The 21,340-nt window shown below is 47.8% G+C and overlaps 1 protein-coding gene across 1 annotated transcript in view; it reads left to right on the top strand.

The window, feature by feature from the left end:
• CFAP43 (cilia and flagella associated protein 43) overlaps positions 1-21,340 on the top strand; it is a 1,012,780-nt gene that overhangs the window by 384,718 nt on the left and 606,722 nt on the right. Inside the window, exon 10 of the mRNA XM_069611745.1 lies at positions 6,008-6,088. Within this exon, the coding sequence (XP_069467846.1) occupies positions 6,008-6,088 (81 nt within the window). The remainder of the gene's footprint in view (positions 1-6,007; positions 6,089-21,340) is intronic.

The following is a 21,340-nucleotide window of genomic DNA, read 5'->3' as shown; positions in this document are numbered from 1 at the left end:
AGCCGCACCCGAGGCGCAGAAGGAGGCCTTTATCAACGACGAGAGGCCAAGAGGAAGACCGTGCTCTCGGTCCCGCTGTTGGACGACATCTGGGACGAGGGACTATCCCTTCTGAAGAACCCATCCTCGGCCCCGGCGAAGAGAGACCGGTACGAGAAGAAGTACCAGGTTCCAGACTCTGCAACGATGTGCCTCAGACGCAGCCGTCCCCAGACTCAGTGGTCTCCGAGGCGGCCAGGAAGAAATCGGCAGGGTCGAAGGCATCGACTTCTACTTCCCCACCGGACAGCGAGGGGAAGAAGCTGGACGCCATGGGGCATCGGGTCATCTCGTCGGCGGCAACGACCATTAAGGCGGCCAACGCTCTCGCTATCATAGGCCCGCTATGATAGGGAGCTGGGGTTTAAAATCACCCCCCTCCTGGACTGCCTCCCAGACGACAAGAGGGCAGAGACCTTTGAAACTTGCAAGAAGTTGAAGTGGCGTCGGACCATGCCATCACGGTGGCCACGGACATCGCTGACACCGGCTTCCGTCAGATGGGCAACAGCGTTTGCCTTCGTCGGCGTGGTTGGTTCAAGGCCACCGACTTCCGTCAGAACGTACAGGCGAGAGTACTGGACATGCCCTTCGACACAACAGGGACAACTTGTTCGGCAAGGCAGTGGACCAGTCACTGCAGGCCATCAAGGCAGACACCGATGACGGCTGTGCTTTCGGTCCTCTGGAGGCAAGTCCCAGGGTGCCTCCAAAGGATTTGGTGGCCGCTCCTCATCCTACTGCCAAGCGGCCTGTTCTTCGTCCAGGAGGCCTACAGAGGCTACAGCAAGGCATGAGGTCATCGTCATTGTCGCCAAGGGGCTCACGGTAGTAAGGCCTCAGCGAAGCAGCACTGAACCGGCCGTGACATCGGGACCCCACCGAGAACGCCGGTGCGAGGCCTGCTGGCAAACTTCATCAGCGTGTGGAAGTCCATCTCCACTGACCATTGGGTGCTGGATGCCCTGGCCCACGGACACACCCTGGAGTTCCAAAGGAAGTGTCCCAGTTTTCCACCTGTGGCCAGGAAAGAAAATCACATTTCCACAACTACTTCTAGAGATACAAGCAATGCTGAGAAAGGGCGCGATAGAGGTCGTCCCCAAGAGGCTCCGGGGCTCCAGAGTATACTCGCGGTATTTCCTCATCTAAAAGAAGACCAGCAGTTGGCGGCCCATTTTAGATCTCTGCCGCCTCAACAAATACATAAAACTCCAGAAGTTCTGGATGGTCACCCTTCAGCACGTACTGGGACAGCTGGAGGAGGGAGACTTCCTGTCGTCTTTGGACTTGGAGGATGCCTACTTCCACATCCCCATACACAAGGGGCATTGAAAATTCCTGCGCTTCGTGGTCCAAGGGCGGCACTACTAATTCAAGGCCCTCCCCTTCGGGCTGAAGTCAGCCCCAAGGGTCTTCACCAAATGCCTGCCACCGGTGGTGGCGCGCCTGCGCCTGCAGGGGATCCACGTCTACCCCTACCTGGACGATTGGCTCATCTGAGCGAAGTCAAGGGAACTCTCCGTCGAGCACACAGCAAGGACCGTCCACCTGCTCATGGAACTGGGGTTCTCGATAAACTATGCGAAGTCCTGCTTGGAGCCATCGCAGGATGCTCAGTTCCTAGGAGCCAGACTCAACACGGAGGCGTGCCTAGCTTCACCGTCAGAAGAAAGTATAAAAGCCATCCTGGGCAAGGTACAATGGCTGTTGACCATGGAAGTCGCAAGGGTGAGGTTCATCAAGTCCCTGCTCAGCCTGATGTCGTCATGCATCTACCTCGTTCGGCTGTGCAGGCTGCGGAGGCGGCCGCTACAGGCGTTCCTCGACGCCCATTGGATGCAAGTGGCGGTAAGCTTCGAGGACAAGATCGCCCTCAACGAGACATTCCGTCGAGCGATCCGGTGGTGGGGTGATCATGCGCATCTCGCGGCGGGCACGGACTTCCAAACCCCAGCGCATCAGGAGATGGTGACGACGGACACCTCCCTGGAGGGATGGGGCGCACATACAGGAAATCTCCAAGCAAGAGACCTGTGGCTCCCAGAGGAGAGGTTGCACATCAAGGTCTTGGAGCTCCGAGCCATGTTTTAGGCCCTCATGTCATTCCTTCCGTCCCTCAAGGGCATGGTGGTGCGGGTCTTCACCGACAACACCACCACGATGCTCTACATTCGGAAGCAGGGGGGCACCAGATCCCCAGCTCTCTCCAAGGAAGCGCAGAATCTGTGGCAATGGGCCATCGCCCAGAGGATGTTTCTGGCATCCTTCCATCTGGCAGGAGTGAAGAACACTGTTGCCGACTCGCTCAGCAGGGAGCTGCGCTCTTACCACAAGTAGGAACTTCGGCAGGACCAGGTGGATCTGCCGTTTCGATGATGGGGCAATCCCCAGATCGATCTGTTTGCGTTGGTGGCGAACACCAAGTGCCGGAGGTTCGCCAGCAGGTTTCCCCAGCCAGGGAGCATGGGGAATGCGTTCTCATTCCCCTGGGACAGCCTGTTTCTCTATGCGTTCCCACTGTTGCTGTTGCTCCTGCGACTCATCAGTCAACTCAGACGGTCCCGGTGCAGGATGATCCTCGTTGCTACGGCATGGCCCAGGCAGATATGGTATCCGGACCTTCTGGACATGTCGGCGTCCAGTCAAGCTTCTGGCAAATACAGATCTTCTCGCCAGGGAAGGAGGTGCAATTCTGCACCACGACCCGGGGTCGCTGAACCTGCAGGCTTGGCTTTTGCAGCGCTAGAGTTTGGAGGATATGAGATCCCGGCAGACTGCAAGGAGGTACTTGCCAAGGCCAGGGCTTTATTGACTCTTAAATGCTACGGACATAAATGGAAGACATTCACTGTCTGGTGCCGTGCACAGAAGATAAACCCTCTACGGATTACGCCTCCTCAAGTGCTGCCGTACCTGCTGTCGCTGGCCAAGGCAGGGCTGGCACACGCTTCTATCAAGATCCATCTGGCGGCTATCTCCCCCTACACCAGAACTCCGTGGCGATCGTCGCTGTGGTTGCATCGCCTGGTGAAGGAGTTCATGAAAGGACTTTTCTACTCATTCCCGCCGGTGAAGGCTCCGGCTCCATCGTGGGAGCTCAATGTGGTGCTGACTAGGCTCATGGGTCCTCCGTTCGAGCCTCTGCATTCAACACCCCTGAAATTCCTATCGTGGAAGATGGCGTTTCTGGTGGCTATCACCTCCGCACGAAGAGTGGGAGACATCCAGGCCCTCTCCTGCAAACCCCCGTATTTGACATTCCACGCATCTAGGGTCGTGCTGAGGACGCACCCCTCCTTCATGCCAAGGTGCAGTCGGGCTTCCATCTCATCGAGCCCTTGGTGTTACCCGTTTTCTTCCCGTCGCCTTTGCCGCCGGCTGAGAGGACTTTGAACTCGCTGGATGTAGCTAGAGCGCTGAAGTTCTACGTGGACCGCACGAAGAGTTTTCGGAAGACATCACAGTTGTTTGTGAATTTTGGACCTGTGAACCAAGGGGGAAGGCCCTCTCCAAGGCTTCCGTCTCCAGGTGGCTCTCCGGCTGCATCACGCACTGTCATCAGTTGGCAAACGGACCGTTGCCTGGCTGTCCGAGAACCCATTCGACCAGGGGGATTGCTGCAACTACGGCGTTCCTGTCTGGTGTGTCCTTGCTGGACATCTGCAGGGCTGCTACGTGGAGGTCGACGCACACCTTCACGAAATTTTACTGCGTCGACCGGGATTCCAGGGAGGAGTCCAGAGTCAGCCAAGCAGTGCTGCGCAACCTGTTTGCCTGAAGGTGTGCCTGGTGGGGAGGTAAGAGATACTTAATGTTGAGTTGTTGAAATGCTTAATGTTGAGCCTTGTCACCTCCCGTGGTTGTGCATGTGTATACTGCTATGTATTCTTTTATTCATGAATCCATGCCAGACCCCATGCTGGAGAAGGAACAAGTTACTTACCTGTAACTGTTGTTCTCCAGCATGGGTCTGGCATGGATTCACATGCGAACCCTCCCGCCTACCCCTCTGCGGCTCTTCTCTTGGTCCTACTGCCACTTTACATGCTACCAAATCTGAAGATGGCTGCCTGATGAGGGGCTTAGGTAGAGGGCAGTCTTTGGCTGGGGGCAGTATGACCCAGAGACCAGTGATTGGTTACCAGGAGAAAGATAGTTCAGAAACGAAACTGAAACTGATTTTTTCTTTACCGAGGATTCCCAGCCTGACAGGGAATATTCATGAGCATGTGAATCCATGCCAGACCTATGCTGGAGAACAACAGTTACAGGTAAGTAACTTGTTCCTTACAGTTAAATATCTTGCCACCCTTCGAATATGTGGGGGCTTGGCAGGGTATCCCCAGTGAGGAAAGGTTATGTCGTCTTTGCAAGGGTGGAATAGAAACTGCTAGTCATATTCTAACTGACTGTTCTTGTCTGATAGAGCATTACGTTAAAGTATGTATTGGATTTATTAGTATTCTCTCCAACATAGCTTCTGACCAATTTTGGTCTATGATGTATTCGGTCTATCACAGCTGCATCCTACTATATTTGGATAGTGGCCTTGGCGCGCATTCAGACAGTCATGTTGGTCTGTTAAATACATCTACTATATCCAATCTCATGTGAATGTATATGTCATATGCACATCCTGTATGTGATTTCAGACGGATCGGATTTTAGCTTCCAAATTTTCCTTTTTTGTTGCTTTTTTATGTTAATAGTTGTGTAACAATTGTATCCTATTTATATTCATTGATCCTATAATGATATGTTATGCTTATTTGTTATTTACTTTTATTATTTTATTATAAGTGTAAAAGACTCTTTAGAACCAATGCACTTAATAAATAAATAAATCTAATATTGGATTGTGAAGATGAATGGGAGCTCCTTTCAAGACAATGCACTGATGCCATCACAAACGTGCAACCCTGAACTGAAATGTAGCTCTCCTTCAGCTTATGTTATCATACTGTGAATAAGGGAGTCCTAGATTTTACTGAAGGATGAGTCGTTTGCACCTTTCCATTGGGGCATATTGGTTGTGAAAAGTCACCCATTGTTCCTCCGAAAGATAGTGTCCAAGTTCCATCCTAATCAGTCAACACATTTAGATACGTATTTTGCAAATCCCTCTAATCCTGCTGAAAAGCTCTGTGCACCCTGGATTTCAAAGGGGCATTAGGAATTCTTTGGACTGAAGAAATTATTTGATTTTTTTCAAAAGTGTGTTTTTCCTGTTGAGCTCCAAATAGCAAAGAGAAGGCATTTCAAACAAGTCATATAACTTTGCTATCACTTATCAAATTGAGCTTTTCCAAGATGTCGTAGAGAACACTAAATGCAAGGGAAGATGTCAATTTACAGCGCTGTTAAGGAAAATTCCCTTGAAGGAATTTTGTAAGACTGTGAAATGGAAGCCATCTATACTTTAAAAAAAACTTTGATTTAGATTCAATACAAGAGCCAACAAACACATGAGTCTGTTATTCTTGGACATTTAATTACAAAAGCTTGCCTCCTCATGTGGCTCTCTTCTTGGGTTATGGTCATTTTTGCAAACATCCCCTCTTCCAAGTTAGTTTATTGAAATCAGTAAAATGCCTTGGTAGATAAGTAATGGTTACTTGTAGCAGCAGTTCTCAAGCCCGGACATACTGGCCTGATTTATAAAATGATTGCTTACTTACCCAAGTCTGGGAGTAGGGAGTTGCAGAAGTGAGCAGACATTGAAATGAGGTGGCTTCCCTGGTGCCGAGCATTGTTGGAGACAGAGATGCAACTACTCCTTACGTTTGAAGAAATGGTTTCCTTTTTTGCACTGGTTTTGTGAATGTAATGGCACAGCTCTCACTGGGGACTAACTGAACTTTGCTTCCATCCACTTTGACATCAGGGATGTGATGATCTGTGTAAATCAGATAGTTTTGGCAAGTAATATTCCCAGTAACATCTCTGTATCTTCTTTGTTTGAAAGACTTTAGGTTCATCTGGAAATATACAGGTTTGGTCTGTAGAAGATGGCACCAACATCAGCACTCTGCACCTTAACATGCAGGTAACTGCAAAACATTGAATGGAAAAAGTGTTCTTAATTTGCCCTTATATTTGCATCTCCTTCTCTACACCTTCCTTCACCATTTTAATATGTTTACTACCAGTCATTGATTGCCAGAATGTTTTAATATTTCAGAAAATGCATTGTCAAATGTACAGTGCTTATATCATCCATTTCTGTCTATCTTTTGTCTATTTGCAATTGGTTTGTTCCACTAAGCAGCTTGGGATCTTTCAATCCTGCACTCTGACTGTCACATGTTTGTTTGGTTCATTTGGTGCTTCTTTGCTTTTTTTAGTTAGTTTCTGTTTACATTGTGTTTAATTTTGGTTACTGATAAACTTGTAAACATGTGTTGGTTTTTAGATACATAATGTTCCTTTATTTAAGGAATTATCCCCAGTCCACTGAAAACTGCCCAGATTCTACCCATGCTGAACAGAAATAGCACTGTACCAAGACAACTTTGTCAATGACCATGTTTCATGTGCAAGGTCATCGATAAAATGTGCCCTCAAACCACACAAATAAATTGGCCAGAACAACTTCCCACAAGACTACCATTTGGGCTTCATACGATGATGCAGTATTGAGAAATACACCATCCAGGTCATTGATGATGCCCTTTATGTAATGGATCTCGGCCTACCTGTCCTGCTGGTTATCTTGGCTCACTTTGACATAGTCAACCACAAAGTCCTCATCAACATCCTCACCATACACATGGAGTGCGTGAGTCAATCCTGCTCTGGTTCACCTGCTGTGTTGCACATATGCATCACCTTGTCCAGAATAGTTCACACAGTTCTTAGCTATGCCACATCCCCTGTGGAATGCTGCATGTGGTATACTGCAAGGCTCCATACTTTCCCCAATCACGTTAACCTTCTAAAAGGAACAGCTAAGAGAACCCCTCACAAACAGTGGCTTTTATAATCCACCTATATGCAGACGACATACATCTCTACCTAAGGATCAGCTCTGCGACCAATATCCACCAACTGAAACACTGTCTAGCCCTCTATCAATCCTAGATGTTAAGTAGCTACCTAAAGCTGTACCAGACAAAGAATGTATTTTCCATACTTTAAAACCCTTTCAAGCACAACCAAGTCTATAAATGGCTGACCGAAATGAAACTCAATTGATTTTCACCCTGTGAAAAATTGTCTGGGTTCTCAATTGGCTGTGACCTCTCCTTGAAGATACACATGATCAAGAAATTACAGATTTCATGGTATCACCCAACACCTGGAAATGATACCATTCCCAGACTTGAGATCCAGCATCCAAGCTCTGATTCACTTTCTTGCAGAGAGTATCAACACACTCCGTATCAGGCATACCAACCTCCTCTGTGCTTCTGGTTAAACCTGTTCACCACACTACAGCACGCCTCATCACAGGCGCCTCAAGGAACTACATTGGCTAAGCCTGCAGGCCTGCATTATCCCCAAGACAGGCTTCATATAAGGCACTGACAGCATACACTACAACAGAAGCCACAACATTGCCAGGTTAGAAACCAAAACTGGCAAAAGAATAAATAAAACAGATCTGCATGCATCTGGAATCTGGAATTATGTACCAACTCTAGTCAGGCAAACCCCTTTGTCATGTACTTCTGGATGGATGTAAAGACTCTTCTGTTCAAGGAACACCTTACTGAAGGCTTCCTACACCTTAACCCTCCACTTCTGCCCACTTACCGATTACCCTTTCAGTATACCCCCCTTGCCTGTGTACCACCCTGTTGCTTGCCACCTAGGCTTATGCTTTATAAGCCCCTATGCATACATACTCTTTTGATGCATTTTTCATCACTGAGTGAGTGATGATGACTCTGTCCACCTAGGCTCTACTCACATCAATGTGGTATGTTCCCTTTGAAAGATGTGGACATTGGCCTGCTGCAGGTAGAAAAACATAGTATTGAATCTGCAGATGAGGCATGTGGTTTGGGAACAGCAATGTTGCAATTCTTTCTTTACTTAGTTGCATTGAAATGGTGTCCTCTCATCTTTGAGTGCTGGGATTAGGATATGGCATCAAATCTCAGTTGGTTCAGGAAACATATTGGTGGACCGAAATTGTTAAGAGGTGTGAGATAGGTACTAGAAGTGTTATTTGTTAACTTCTAGATGCAAGTGAGTATAGTGCCTGTTCTCTTGGCATTTAGTTTACCAGCCTTGCAGGGTTAGGTTTACAAGATTCTGAACCACTGTTAGGGAGACTGCACTAACCTCCGGAAGTACACACCTTGGAAATTCCTGGTTTATGTCTGTGTGATCTTATACAAAATACTACAAAGTAATGTCATGAGAAAAAGTCCTGCTCCTGAACTTTTTGATCAATCGATGGAATTTGGATTATCCTTCAGTGTTGCTCATAGTCAAGTGGGTAAGCACTCTGTAAATAGATTTAGAGACTTAAGTCTAAGACTCATGAAGTCAAGTAAAAGAAGGGCAAAGGAGACAATATTATCTACACTGACCTTATGTAAGATAAGATGCCCAGGAAGTGGTGTTCCTGTCGGGCTGTCTCTACGTGATGGAATTGTGTCATCCAGGACATTTCTAGATAAAATGGGCATGCTCTTCATAGTTGTAGGAATATTTTGTGTTTTCATGTATTTAAATATTTCTCCTTAAACGTGGGACTCGTCCGGGATCGGTTTACTCTATTCTGAGTCCACATGCATACTGTGTTCACAAAATACATGGGGGCAGCTTTCTCTAAACATGCATGTGTGAATTTCACTGAACACGAGTGTGTTACTTAAAGTCTATTGGCCTCATCACGAGTTGGGCGGTATCCCAGCGGTATTCCCGCTGGGATACCGCACCTGCTAATAGCGTTCCCGCCAACTCGCCCGGCGCTATTAGTGCCGGATCACGGGTTTGGCAGAACAGGAATTCCCCATTGGCTCCAAATGGGGGATTTTCGCTGCGACTGCTGTCGGCGGTATTACCGCACAGTAATCGCGCCGAAAATTGGCAAATTTGCTGTGGATTTACCCCCAGCTCAGAGTTGGGGGTAAATCTTGCCAAACCCGTGATTTGGTGGCCCCTTAAATGTGGCGGCAAAAAAGTGATACCGCCGCATTTAAGGGTTACCCCCAAATGCCTGGTGACCCTGTATATGTTTATGTCTGTGCCTTTGGATATGCAATATGCAGCTTTAAGTGTGTGTGTGTGTGTACTGTTTTCAGTGTATTTGCGTGTGTGACTGTCAATCTATGAATGCCTGCACAGCTTTAATGTGTCTGTGTGGAGTTTTCAACCTGCATGTATTTTCCGGTTGGAGATGTGGTATTCCCCAGTAAAATGTACAATGTTAAAAGCCACTCTTCTCTTCCACATTGTAAATGAATCTATTCAGTCAAAGATAAGGTAATGCAGGGGTTTTCACTTTGCACAACTCTTACTAAATAGAATGAATTCTCTATACTCATCTTTTTGTTGCGCATACACCTAATCTAGGACTATGACCTCCACCGGCTGCATTAGCACATGATATCACCCTGGGCAATAGTATTTTGCAACAACACTATAACCCAAGATTACTGTAGACCAGCTTAAGCAACTCATTTCTTTTTAAAAAGTGCTTAATTTTGCAAAGGTAATTTGGCACTAAAGTGGCACCAAAATAAATATTGTTTTAAATTTTGTTTCTCATTACAAAATACATGAGTCTTTAAAGATGGGCATTTAAATATCAGCACATGTATTGCTGTTGTTAAATTGCATTCACTGGAGTTCCATGCCTTCATCTTCCCAGATTTACCCAGGTCAATATATATCGGCAGTTTGGGGCTGATTGGAGTTTAATTTACCTTTTGAAATATGACTTGTGCTTTTGGAGAGTCAGCTGGTGTCATGGTCAGCCTAGAATAATTCCTTCAGGAAATCCTCTGTACAGGTGGCTGTCTGGAAACCAAATTCCAAACATACACTAGTCATCTTTCTGTCAAGGGCTGGTCTCCAATCTGCCTGGAGTCAGTTTTTCAAATATCAGCTTTGCTCTATTTGTTCCTCAGTGTTTATCTCCCCATATTGCTTAATCTCCCTGTCGTGTGTGCATGCAATTCTATTTCTTTCTGACGCCGTCTCTGCTTTATGACAGAGAGTCGGTGTTTCCTTACCCATTTGAAGTGGGAAAAGTGAACAAAAGGCTCCCACCAATCCCCTCTCAACCCTGGCCTAGAGGATCACGGCCCAGACACCCGCCACGAGAGGAGTTTGCCCATCTACCAGATGACCAAATACCCTGGTACAGGAACATACGGATGTGCCCACTCGCGTGCCCACCCGCCTGCCCACCAGCCTGCCCTGCACATGCCGACACCTGCGGCATGGATGGACTCGACTGAACCATCCAGCACTAAATCAACACATTGTTAGAGATGCCATGACGACCTAGCCAACGGTCAGCACACCCGTGCAAACATGTACACTGGACACTCCCACAACAATCCACACGAAGAACATACTCAGTGCTATGACGTAGGCGACGGACACACCCACGGACGTGCATCTTTATTATTTTTCACATAGGCTTTTCAAAATGCAGAAACGCAAGACGCATAATGAACTCATCTAAAAAGCTTGCTCACGCTCCATAATGAGAAATATAACGAAGACACGATACTGGGGATGAAGCAATATGGTACCATAACCTAAAGAACCTGTGTATCAACTGGCTCCACCTATGCACCAGGCCCAAGTAGGCCGCAAGCAAAAGCTTCCATGAACATTGAACGAGCAAGAGTTCGGTTGCTGACCCTGCAGAATGAGCCCGGCGAAAGCAGACAGTCAAGGGCACAATGTTGCAAACTCGCATACCGCAAGCCGACGCCAAGGTCACACCTGCAAATTAAGCCAGGCACACAGTGGAAAATGCAATATTAATTGTGCAGAATTCTGCCTCAACCACGGTCCCACCTCACGTGACCAAGCCGAACCTGATAGGGTGCCAAGCCCAGGAGGAAGGAAGGCGCCTGGATCCCCCGTCTCAAGACACAGGCAGATACAATTAAGCGACTAAATGGACATCTGCGGCGGTGGGAGTAGTCGGCCTTCCAGCACATGAATAAATCCTCACATTGTCTGCACATACCCATAGTGAAACATTGTTGCAAATGACAGGTGCACCGCGAGCTGGGAACAGCGATGGTCCCGGACTGGGGGGCTCGCGGGTGGACCAATCAGAACATGGGGCTCTTATCATTGACGCCATTAACATTGACCAATCCTCAGGGGTCTTCATGTAACTATTTTTATGTATCAAATTGAAGGGACAACCCAAGTATACCACCTGACTGACCCTTAACCACTAACAACGTTCTCTATACGTATGCTATACTAACCCCACCACTCGGGGAACCAATCCAGAGTGGCGATAGGTTTTTTGCTAACTTTCTCAGGTGACGCAAGTAGCGCGTCATACTAAGGTAAAAAGGGTCTGCGAGCCCCACGACGAGGAGAGAGTGTCAGGACGGACGCCTACGATCCTCGACCCATCCCTGCCGTTTTGTTTAATAAACAGCAGAACCACCTTGCTTCCTGCGTGTGTCTCATACTCTATCTCTTTTTTTTTGGGATATACGGGAGGAGTTGGGGCCTCCCTGTCCGGAGGTCCGCGGACGGCCCAGCCGACCCCGGGAGAATTTCCCCCCGACACATTATTCAGCAAAGTTGGCGGTTAAAACCACTCTTATTGAAGAAGTGCCCATTTCATTTTTCGAAACTGGCTTTTGATGTGAACATTCAAGATTAATAAAACTAATATCAGATTCTGTAAATCGAAGCATAAATTTCAATACTTCAATGATCGCTGTGCAATTAAAATTTGGAAAAGTGATGTGTTTTTGTCATTTCTTTTGTTGCCTATTCAGCATGTGGCACAGTTGGTAGATTCAGGCACAGTGATTCAGTTTAATGATTAAATATTTGATTTAAGATTTCCCTCATGTTACAGTTGATTCATGTTACTAGTGTGGAGTTGCTGATGTTTTCCTGGAGATTGCAGTGGCGCGGTGCATTACCTACATACTACTTCTGCATGAGGCCAATATGTTCAGAGCAGATGTCTTTTACTGTGCATTAAGTTCAGTTACCTTCCCTTAACCTGGGATAATGGAGTTTGTATGTGATGCCTGGAGCTTGATGAATGATGACAAGCCCTTTGAAATTCACAGCCCAAATCCACAAATGACATCTGGTCGTGGATTTATTTGTATAATCTTCAGAACCGGCATGAACAGACCACCAATGCCTTTGTATATGTTCATCCTGTTTTTATTGTTAATTCCCATCATGGGATAGGCCTGATAAAATGAATACACAAAGAATTTCCAGTTACCCTTTAAGCAGTTTCAAGCTCACCCTTTCATATCACCACTCAGGGAAGTCATTTTGAATCTGAAATGCAAGGATTCTGAGAGAAATATATGCATGGTAAAACGAAATGGAACTTTTATGTTGGTCGATGTATGTCTCTATATCACATTGTTTTAAAATGAAATATATGCAAATCCACAAAGGCGTGTGGGAGGCCCTCAACTGAGAACAAACATGGGTCTGATACCCTGTTCTATGGAATTCTTTCCACTCAGGAAGGTCTACAACCATGTTTGAGCTCACTGCACCCTTCCCAGAGGAAAAATTACCATTTACATATCAGTTTTACTCCTACCCACAAGGGCAGTCCAGCACCAAAATGCTTGGCAGTTCTCCACTGAACAAGCGTACCATCAGCAACCCCAGACACGTGTTTCGGACTAGTCAGGCCACATCAGTGAGGTGAAGCTGGGTCTCTCTAAGCACAGTGAGCAAGGGGTCCAGGTCTGGATTAACCTGGTTACTTGGGGTGAAACCCCAAGTTTCACAAAATTACAAAGGAGTGTGGGAGCCCCTGTAATGAGAAAGAACATTGGTCAAATACCCTGTTCTATGGAATTTCTTCTACTCGGGAGGGTCTACAATCACGTTTTAGCTCACTGCACCCTTCACAGAGGATGTTTAATTGTTATGGCAGGGTAAGTGAGCTACAAGCCCTGTCTTCTAAGCCTCCTTTTACATCCTTTTTCAAGGACAAGGTAGTTTTGAGATTTCGATCATCCTTTCGCCTTGCACAACGTATAGTATTAACAACTTTTTATCATCCTCCTCACCCATCAATAGAGGAGGAGAGACTCCATCGTCTGAACCCTAAAAGGGTATTAAGTTACTACATTACACAGACAGCAAATGTTCGCCAGGATGGCCAGCTCTTCATTGGATATGCTGGTCAAAGATTAGGTTTAGTGGTCACAAAACAAACCATTTCTAGATGGATTGTCATGTGTATAACAGAATGCTGCTACTCTGGCAGGCAAAGATTTGCCCGAAGGTTTGAGGGCGCATGGCTGCTTCCTTGGCTCTAGAAAGAGGAGTGCCAGTGCAGGATATCTGCAGAGTGGCACCCTGATTGTCCCTTCATACTGTCAGTACGTTTTACTGTATAGACTCTTAATCAGGAGAGGAGGCCAAATTTGGCAAAGCCGTCCTCCATAATATCAACAAATAAAAGATTCTTCGCACCCACCTCCTAAGACAAACTGCTTTGGGAGTCTATCAAAGATGAAGAATACGTGGGAGGGCATAATCCATTCCAAGAACAATTGACTTACTTGTGGTAATGTTCTTTCCAATGGATGTTCCTCCCACATATTGCTCATCGCCCTCCCATGCATCCCCTCTTACTTGCTTAGAATTTCTGTGTCTTACACCTTCCATTATCGCAACATCGAGGATATCTCCTCCTACGGCACAGCATGCAAATTAAAGGAGGAAAAAAGTAGTACTGAGGTAACGGTCAGCGTGCATCTTTCATACACCAGCATCGACGTCACACCGAGGGACGCTACGGAGGCTGTAGAAGACCATGACTCAACGCTGCACGTTGCTCGACCCTATGAAAAAAAAAAATCCAAAGCAAGCTGTAAGCAGACTTGGATATGATATGATATGACATGGCATTTGTAACGCGCCTATACACAAGTGTTTCAAGGCGTGACGAGGCAGGGAGGGGGGCACAAGGGGAAGACAGACAACGATCTACTAGGCCAGGTGTCATTCAGACCGCGCAAGTGCAGGGGTAGGGGGAAGGGAAAAAGTGCAAGGGGAAGGGGGAGGGGGGGAGTGCAGTACAAATAAGTACAATAGAAATAAAATAATAAATAAATAGGGCCAGCTGGTGGCAAGTGCAAGGTAAGTGCAGACAAGTGCTGGGGGGGGGGGCTGTAGTGATACAGAGACAGTCCCGCAGTGCAAGGGTTGCCAGGGAGGCAGTGCAAGTGAAGAGTGACTGGGCCCAGGACCGAGGTCGGTGAGAGTGGCCCAGTTGCAGAATCAGTGCAGTTTTGGTGAAGAATTTAGCAGGGGAGAGGGAGAGAGAAAGCAGAAGTGAAGAGGAAGGTTTTGAGGTACTTCCGGAACCGGAGATGGTTCTCCTCAAGTTTCTGGGAGGCAGGAAGGCTGTTCCAGAGGGAGGCCCCTGCCGCGGAGAGAGATCTACCCCCAGCTCGTTGCTTCGAGAAGCGGCTGACCCTGAGGGAGTTGGAGACAGATGAGCGTAGGGCTCGGGAAGGAAGATATTTAGGAAGAGAGAGTTGAAGGTATTTAGGCCCCAGGCCCCAGAAGGCCTTGTGGACAATGCAGAGGGTTTTGAACTTAATCCTCGCAGCCACTGGGAGCCAGTGTAGAGATTTCAGTCCTGGAGAGATACGGTCCCTGGGCTTGAGGCCAAGGACAAGTCTCGCAGTTCTGTTCTGGATGTGTTGCAGAGGGCGGAGAGTGGAGGCAGGCAGATTAAGATAGAGGCTGTTACATTAGTCCAGCTTCGAGAGAACCAGGGCTCGGGAGACAGTGAGCTTCTGGGGGAAGGAGAGGAAGGGAAGAATACCTCTGAGGAGGTGCAGCTGGTAATGTGACTTCTTAGAGACGTCAGATATATGAGGAGAGAAGGAGAGTGTGGAGTCGAAGATGACCCCAAGGTTTTTTGCCTTGCAGGTAGGAGCAGGAAGAGGGCCAAGAGAGACCGGCCAGAGAGCTGCAGGGAAGGAGGGAGTGGGTGTGCCGATGAGTAGGATCTCAGTCTTACTAGCATTAAGGCAGAGGTCATTGGCAGCACACCATTCCTGGATAGCAGACAGACAGTCAGAGATGAGGGAGGGAGAGGAGGAGGCCGAGGGTAGCCTGAAAATGAGCTGGGTATCGTCCGCATAGCACTGAAAGTTGGGGCAGAGGGCGGCAATGCGGTGGGCAAGGAGTGCCAGATACTGGTTGAACAGCCAGGGAGAGAGATTAGATCCCTGGGGAACGCCACAGTTGGAGAAAAAAATGTCAGAGAGGAAGGACCCAAGTTGGACCTGGGAGGGTCGATTGGAAAGGAAAGAGGTCAGCCACGCCAGAGCCTGACCAGTGATACCCAGGTTATCACGGAGGCGGTTGAGCAGGATGGCATGGTTGACTGTGTCAAAGGCAGAAGAGAGATCGAGCAGAATGAGAACACACGGAGTGTTGGAGTCGAGGTTCAAGAGCAGGTCCTCACGGATGTTCAGGAGAGCAGTTTCCGTGCTTCTGGCCGCTCTGAAGCCAGATTGATGGTCATGGAGACAATCAACAGCTTTAGTATGGAGGTTAAGCTGGGAGATGGCCAGTTTCTCCAGGAGCTTGCCCAGGAAGGGAGTGATGGAGATTGGGCGATAGTTAGCCGGACAGGAGGGGTCGGCAGAGGGTTTCTTAAGGAGACGGTGCACAAGGGAGTGCTTGAGGGGGGATGGGAAGACTCCAGGGGCGAAGGAGTGGTTGCAAAAGTCAGCCAGGGCAGGAGCCAGGGAGTCGATGTGGTCCTTGATAGTTTTGGAGGAACAGGGGTGAATCTGTTTAGACGAGACTTTCATAGATCGGACTTGTCTGGAAACCTCGTCAGCAGAAAAAAGGGGAAAGGCAGAGAAGGAGGGAGGAGGGGTGGCTGCAGAAGGGCCAGAGGAAGAGCAGGGAAGAGAGGGGGGGAGGTGATAGGAGGAGAGTGAGGACAGGATGTCCTGAGTTTTAGAGATGAAGTGGGAGGCCAGTGCAGTGCAGAGGGCCTGGGAGGGGACAGGAGAGGTAGAGACTGCAGCAGGGTTGGCAAGCTCCTTGCAGATTTTAAAGAGTTCAGCCGAGTTGTTAGATGCCGCAGAGATGCGGGCTTGGATAAGGGCTCTCTTCTTGGTGAGAATAGAGAGACGGTATTGCCTTTGGAGCAGGCGGCAGGCCAGTTTGTCAGAGGATGAACATGAAGCACGCCATTTCGTCTCTGCCACCCTGCACTTGCGTTTGAGGGTGATGAGATCCGAGTCATACCAGGAGTTACATTTGGCTTTGGGCTTCAGGCGGATTTTCATGACAGGGGCAAGGATATCAAGAGTATCAGATATAGCAGAGTGGAGCAAGGAGAGGGCTGTGTCAGGGTGGGAGTCAGCTGAAAGATGAGGAATACGTGGGAGGAACATCCAGTTAAAAGAACGTTACCACAGGTAAGTAACTTGTTCTTCTCATTTGTGGAGGGTGCATTGAACTAAAACATGGTTGTAGACCATCCTGAGTGGGATAAATTGCATTGAACAGGGTATTTGACCCATGTTCGTTCTCAGTAGATGGTCTCTCACACCCTTGTTTATATGCAAATCCAGTCACTGAAATTATATACAGTGAAACTCTACCTAATTGTGCAATCAGCTTATATTTTACATTATTTAGTACTCAAAACCCACTATAAATACATTTTCTTGAACCACAGTATCCAAATTATGAGGACACGTTTCAGAAATCCAGTTCTTTTGAGATTCAGAGTTGAGAATGAGTGTTTTGGGCCACAGGCTGGGACAGTTAGTCATGGTGTAGAATTGCTGTTGAGTCCTATGGAATCTGCTTGCTTTTTACACCAGAAAAAAGCAGGTGGATTCCATTGGAATACATTGTAAATGCCACCTGACATGCGTAATTTGACAAATTGTCCAGAGGGGACCTGTTTATACTCTAAGTGTAACTGCAACGGGTCCCCCCTCATGACATTTTCTTTAACGCAGACTTCCAAAATGTGCTCCTATCCTTCCTATAGGTCACACTAGAACGTTCTTACTGCCCTACTAATTAGTTGCATGCCCGATAGAAAAGCCTCCAAGATGCTTTTAGGAATCACAGCATAATCCTTTTTTTTTATTTTTCTCCTAGTGCTTTCCTAGCCGAACTAAAATAAACCAATAGTTTTCCAATCTGAATCATATAAGATGCACTGGGTTAAACCCCACTGCTAATGTTCTGTTGTATGCCACTTATAGAGGGGGTTATAAGATAGGTTATTTATTCAGACAGTGAACCCAGATTCTCACTCTGATAGGCAACAATTCCATTCCGGGCAAGAATTGGCAGTGAACTACTGTCTCGGCAGTATAGTTGCTGGCAGTCCCTGTATTGTGTGAAAAATTCTGTAATGTGATGGACACAAAATAGACCGAGTGAAAGAGTTATGGCCATGTCATGTGCTTATACCGTACGCCTGTTTTGTGGTGCTCTTGTTCTTCCTGTCTGACTCTGAGGCCCTTCTTTATTTTCGTTTGATTGCAGTCTATGCATATTCTGGATAAATAATGTTCTTCCCTGCCCTTAATATTCCCCCAAAGACCTGCTCGAATTCGAGACGATGACTTGAGCCACACAATGGTTTCCACTTGGTGGACCTAGGATGTGGTTGCTTCCACTTCCATCACCAGATACTGGCTGGATAAACCTGCTTTGGGCCGATCCATGCATCTTGTCCCTAATGCTTCTTGTCAGACTCCCAGTGCTTTCCTATTGTACCCTTCTATGACTTCCTGTGAGAAAGCAACAGGTCACTAATAGGAAGTCCAGTCCAGACGTGGGCAGATCATGCAGTGATTTTGGTATGTGAGCTCTCAATCTGCAGGTCCTGGATTCCAATCTGAGCTGGGCCGATTCCTTTATCCTTCCAAGGTTAATGCACCATTAAATTAGATAATGCTCATTATTCACAGCTGTAAGCAATGGCAACAAACTGACGTTGCAAGAGCTACATAAGAAGCAAGTTAACGCCTTTATTGGTATTTGACCCATGAGAAATTAGCATGCACATATCTTTTGGGTTTCCCATTACTTTTCCCGGTAAAATTCTTAGTTGCTCTTTCCTGAGAAACTCGGAGGATGATTTTGTACAGGTATAAGCTGTGTTCAGCAGGCATTATTTACTCGGGCCCTAGGAGTGGCTGTGCCTTTACACTAATCTATGATCTATGCTAGTTATTGAGGCTTTGCCCGACCTGTTCTGAGTTGCGGTATAAGTGGAACTGACATCTGGTAACTTGCACTAGGATTAATGCAGGTGCAGTTGGGTGCCCCTCCATCCCCATGGAGACCCGTCGGTCACCATCTAGAATCCTGGGACTGTCCTTCATCGCAGTCGCTGGGAGGTCTGCTCATAGATCATAGATGAGTGTAAGGGCGGATTCAAGGGGGGTTATGAAGGAAATGGCACACCTTGCTACAAAGCAAAATTTGTTAACATCCATAAACGCATGAACACTTGTTTTAGCAAGGCACCAGCTCGATCTCCACCAACCCTTTGAGGAAAGTATGGGAAAAGAGTCATTTTTGGAGCTGAAGAAGCAGAACCTTTCCTGAATGAGGCCATCTTGTTTAGGGTTCTGTGGCGCTGCATGCCTCCATCAGTAAGGGCAACAATGTTGTCTGTGTAACAGCGAAACTCTACCTTCCTGTGGAAACGCCAATAGGTCAACCTAACTCTAACTGCCTCACCCACACAAGAGCTCCGACAGTGCCACTAAGCCATGTCAAAGGCAAACTGCTCTATGTAAAAATCACCTTTCATAACATACCCCACCATTACAGATTTTCCATACAAGCATACAGGAAAGTCATGATTCTATTGCAGACATGGAGGCGAAGTATTTCCTCAGGGGTTCCCCTATCAGGGGCAGACTAGCAGCGCACCTGAAGTACTGGCAGAATCTCATGAAAGACACTTGGGTCTTGGAAACAATACAAGTATTCCACCTAGAATTGTATCGGGAACCGATTTAGGAGCACCATTTGACCCCTTTGAGCAGTCTAAAAACCAATGAGTTTTCCCCACTGGGCAACCTCAGACCTGCTAATGACCAGCTGATCTGAAGGTGTTCACTGTAATGTACGCCTTGCCATGAGCAGCTAAGGCGATCAGCAAGTTAGCCAGATCGATCACATTGGTACTAGTGGGATGAACATCCCTAGCCAGACACCAGCTACACGATCTGGCCTAAGCTGCTCTGTAGGACGTATCCGTCTTGGGGTCCCATGACCCCTCAATGAAATGCTATGCCACTAGCCTTGGCGCTCCCTGAAAGACCAGCAGATGTGGGAGAGCCCCTGGATCTGCTAAGATGCCCTGTGGATGGGGATGGAGGTGTGGGTCGGTGAGTGACATTTCTAGAAGATCTGGTAACCAGGCCTGTCCCCTACAGGCTGCAGTAACTATCAGTAGCCTTGCCGTGAGTTGCTGATGACTCTGGGTCCGGCTATTCAATCTGATTGCAAAAAGATCTGTTCTGCAAGGTCCCCTCAATTCCAGTAACCTGAGGAACACTGACTTGTGCAGCTGCGAGTCGCTGGAGTCTCTGAGGTACCTGGAGTTCCAGTATGCCACTTTATTGGCTAGGCCCAGCAAGTACTCTGCGGTCATGTTTAGAATGATAGACCGAGGTACCAGAACTCCTTTGCTAGCTCCGCTAGCATCATGGACCTGATGTCCCTGAGACGGTTGATGTACCGCATGACTGAGACATGGGGCCTCATTATGAGTTTGGAGGTAGCCATGCCGTTTTTACTGGCATGGCTACCCCCAAACTCTGGTCCGGGTTCCGGGTCCCGAAAAATGGGAATTACTGGGCCATTCCGACCTTTGCAGGCCTGGTAATTCCCATTCGCGGGACCCGGACCCGGTACTTCCCCATTCGCATTTGAGCCCCCATAGGGCCCAATGGGAATGGGGGGGATGGTAGCAGCGTGTTAATAACGGTACCGCTGCTACCATCCTGGTCTGCTTGCGGGTGCCGCTCTGGACATTTGGTCTGACCAGACGTCCAGAGCGGCACCCGTGAGCAATCTCGTAATGTTGCGGCAAGGTAACAACGACGCCAGTAGTACCGCACTCTCGTAATGAGGCCCATTGTCCATTTTCAGGAGGATGCAGGATTTGGTTCGGTCCTGCGTCAAGCTCTTGATCGTGAAAGAATGGTCCAGTAGCTCTAAGCATTTGATGTGGACCTCGGTTTCCTTAATTGACCATCTCCCTCTGGTCGATATTTCTCCACAGCGGGCTCCCCAACCTTGTCTGCTCGTGTCCGACTCTATTATCAGATCTGGAGAAGACCCGAAAATGGCCTTCCGATTCCAGGTTTCCATGTGCTGAAACCATCGGGACAACTCCGTTCTTGCCTCCTGATATATGGGTATTTCTCTGGTCATAGGTCATGCCCCTCCTGAGATGTTAAATGTTGAGGTGCTGCAGGGCTCCGTAATGCAGCTGCCCTGGAAAGATTGCCTAAATGAGGAAGCTAAGCGCCTGGCTATTCGTGCCAGATTCCTCAGGGATATGTTGCCCTTTGCTAGGATTGCTTTGGTGGCATTGATTTGGATCAAGGGGAGACTCAATGTTTCCTGGACTGTGTCTATATCACGGACCCCAGAAATTCTAACCTCTGCCTGGGGTTCATCTACAATTTCTCCCAGTTCACCAGAAATACTAATCCCTCCAGGAGATCAGTCGTCGCTTTCACTTGAGCGTGAAGTAATTGCTTAGCCTGCGCCATAGTGCAGATGTCGTCCAGGTAGATTATAAACCAGACCCCCCCCTCTCACACAACCTGGTCACCACTGGTTTGACCAGTTTGCTAAATCACCAACGAGCTGAAGAGAGCCCAAACGGGAGGCACGTGAATTCCCACCGGAGTCCCTGCAAGAGGAACCGCATGTTGCGCCGATGTGACTGATATTTGGTTGCCAAATAGGGGTCTTGCAGACCTATGCGGGCTAGCCAATCCCCTCTTTGCAGGACATCTGAAAGGAGGTGAATACTCTCCATCTTGAAATGGCGATATACCAACGAGGAGTTGAGGGATCTGAGCTTGATGACCGGTCTTGCTTTGGGTTT

The sequence above is a fragment of the Ambystoma mexicanum genome, chromosome 8, assembly GCF_040938575.1.
Source record: "Ambystoma mexicanum isolate Mex_15411 chromosome 8, UKY_AmexF1_1, whole genome shotgun sequence".
Lineage (NCBI taxonomy): Eukaryota > Metazoa > Chordata > Amphibia > Caudata > Ambystomatidae > Ambystoma > Ambystoma mexicanum.
The sequence above is the reverse complement of the archived record's forward strand: the minus strand, read 5'-3'. Positions and strand labels throughout refer to the sequence as shown.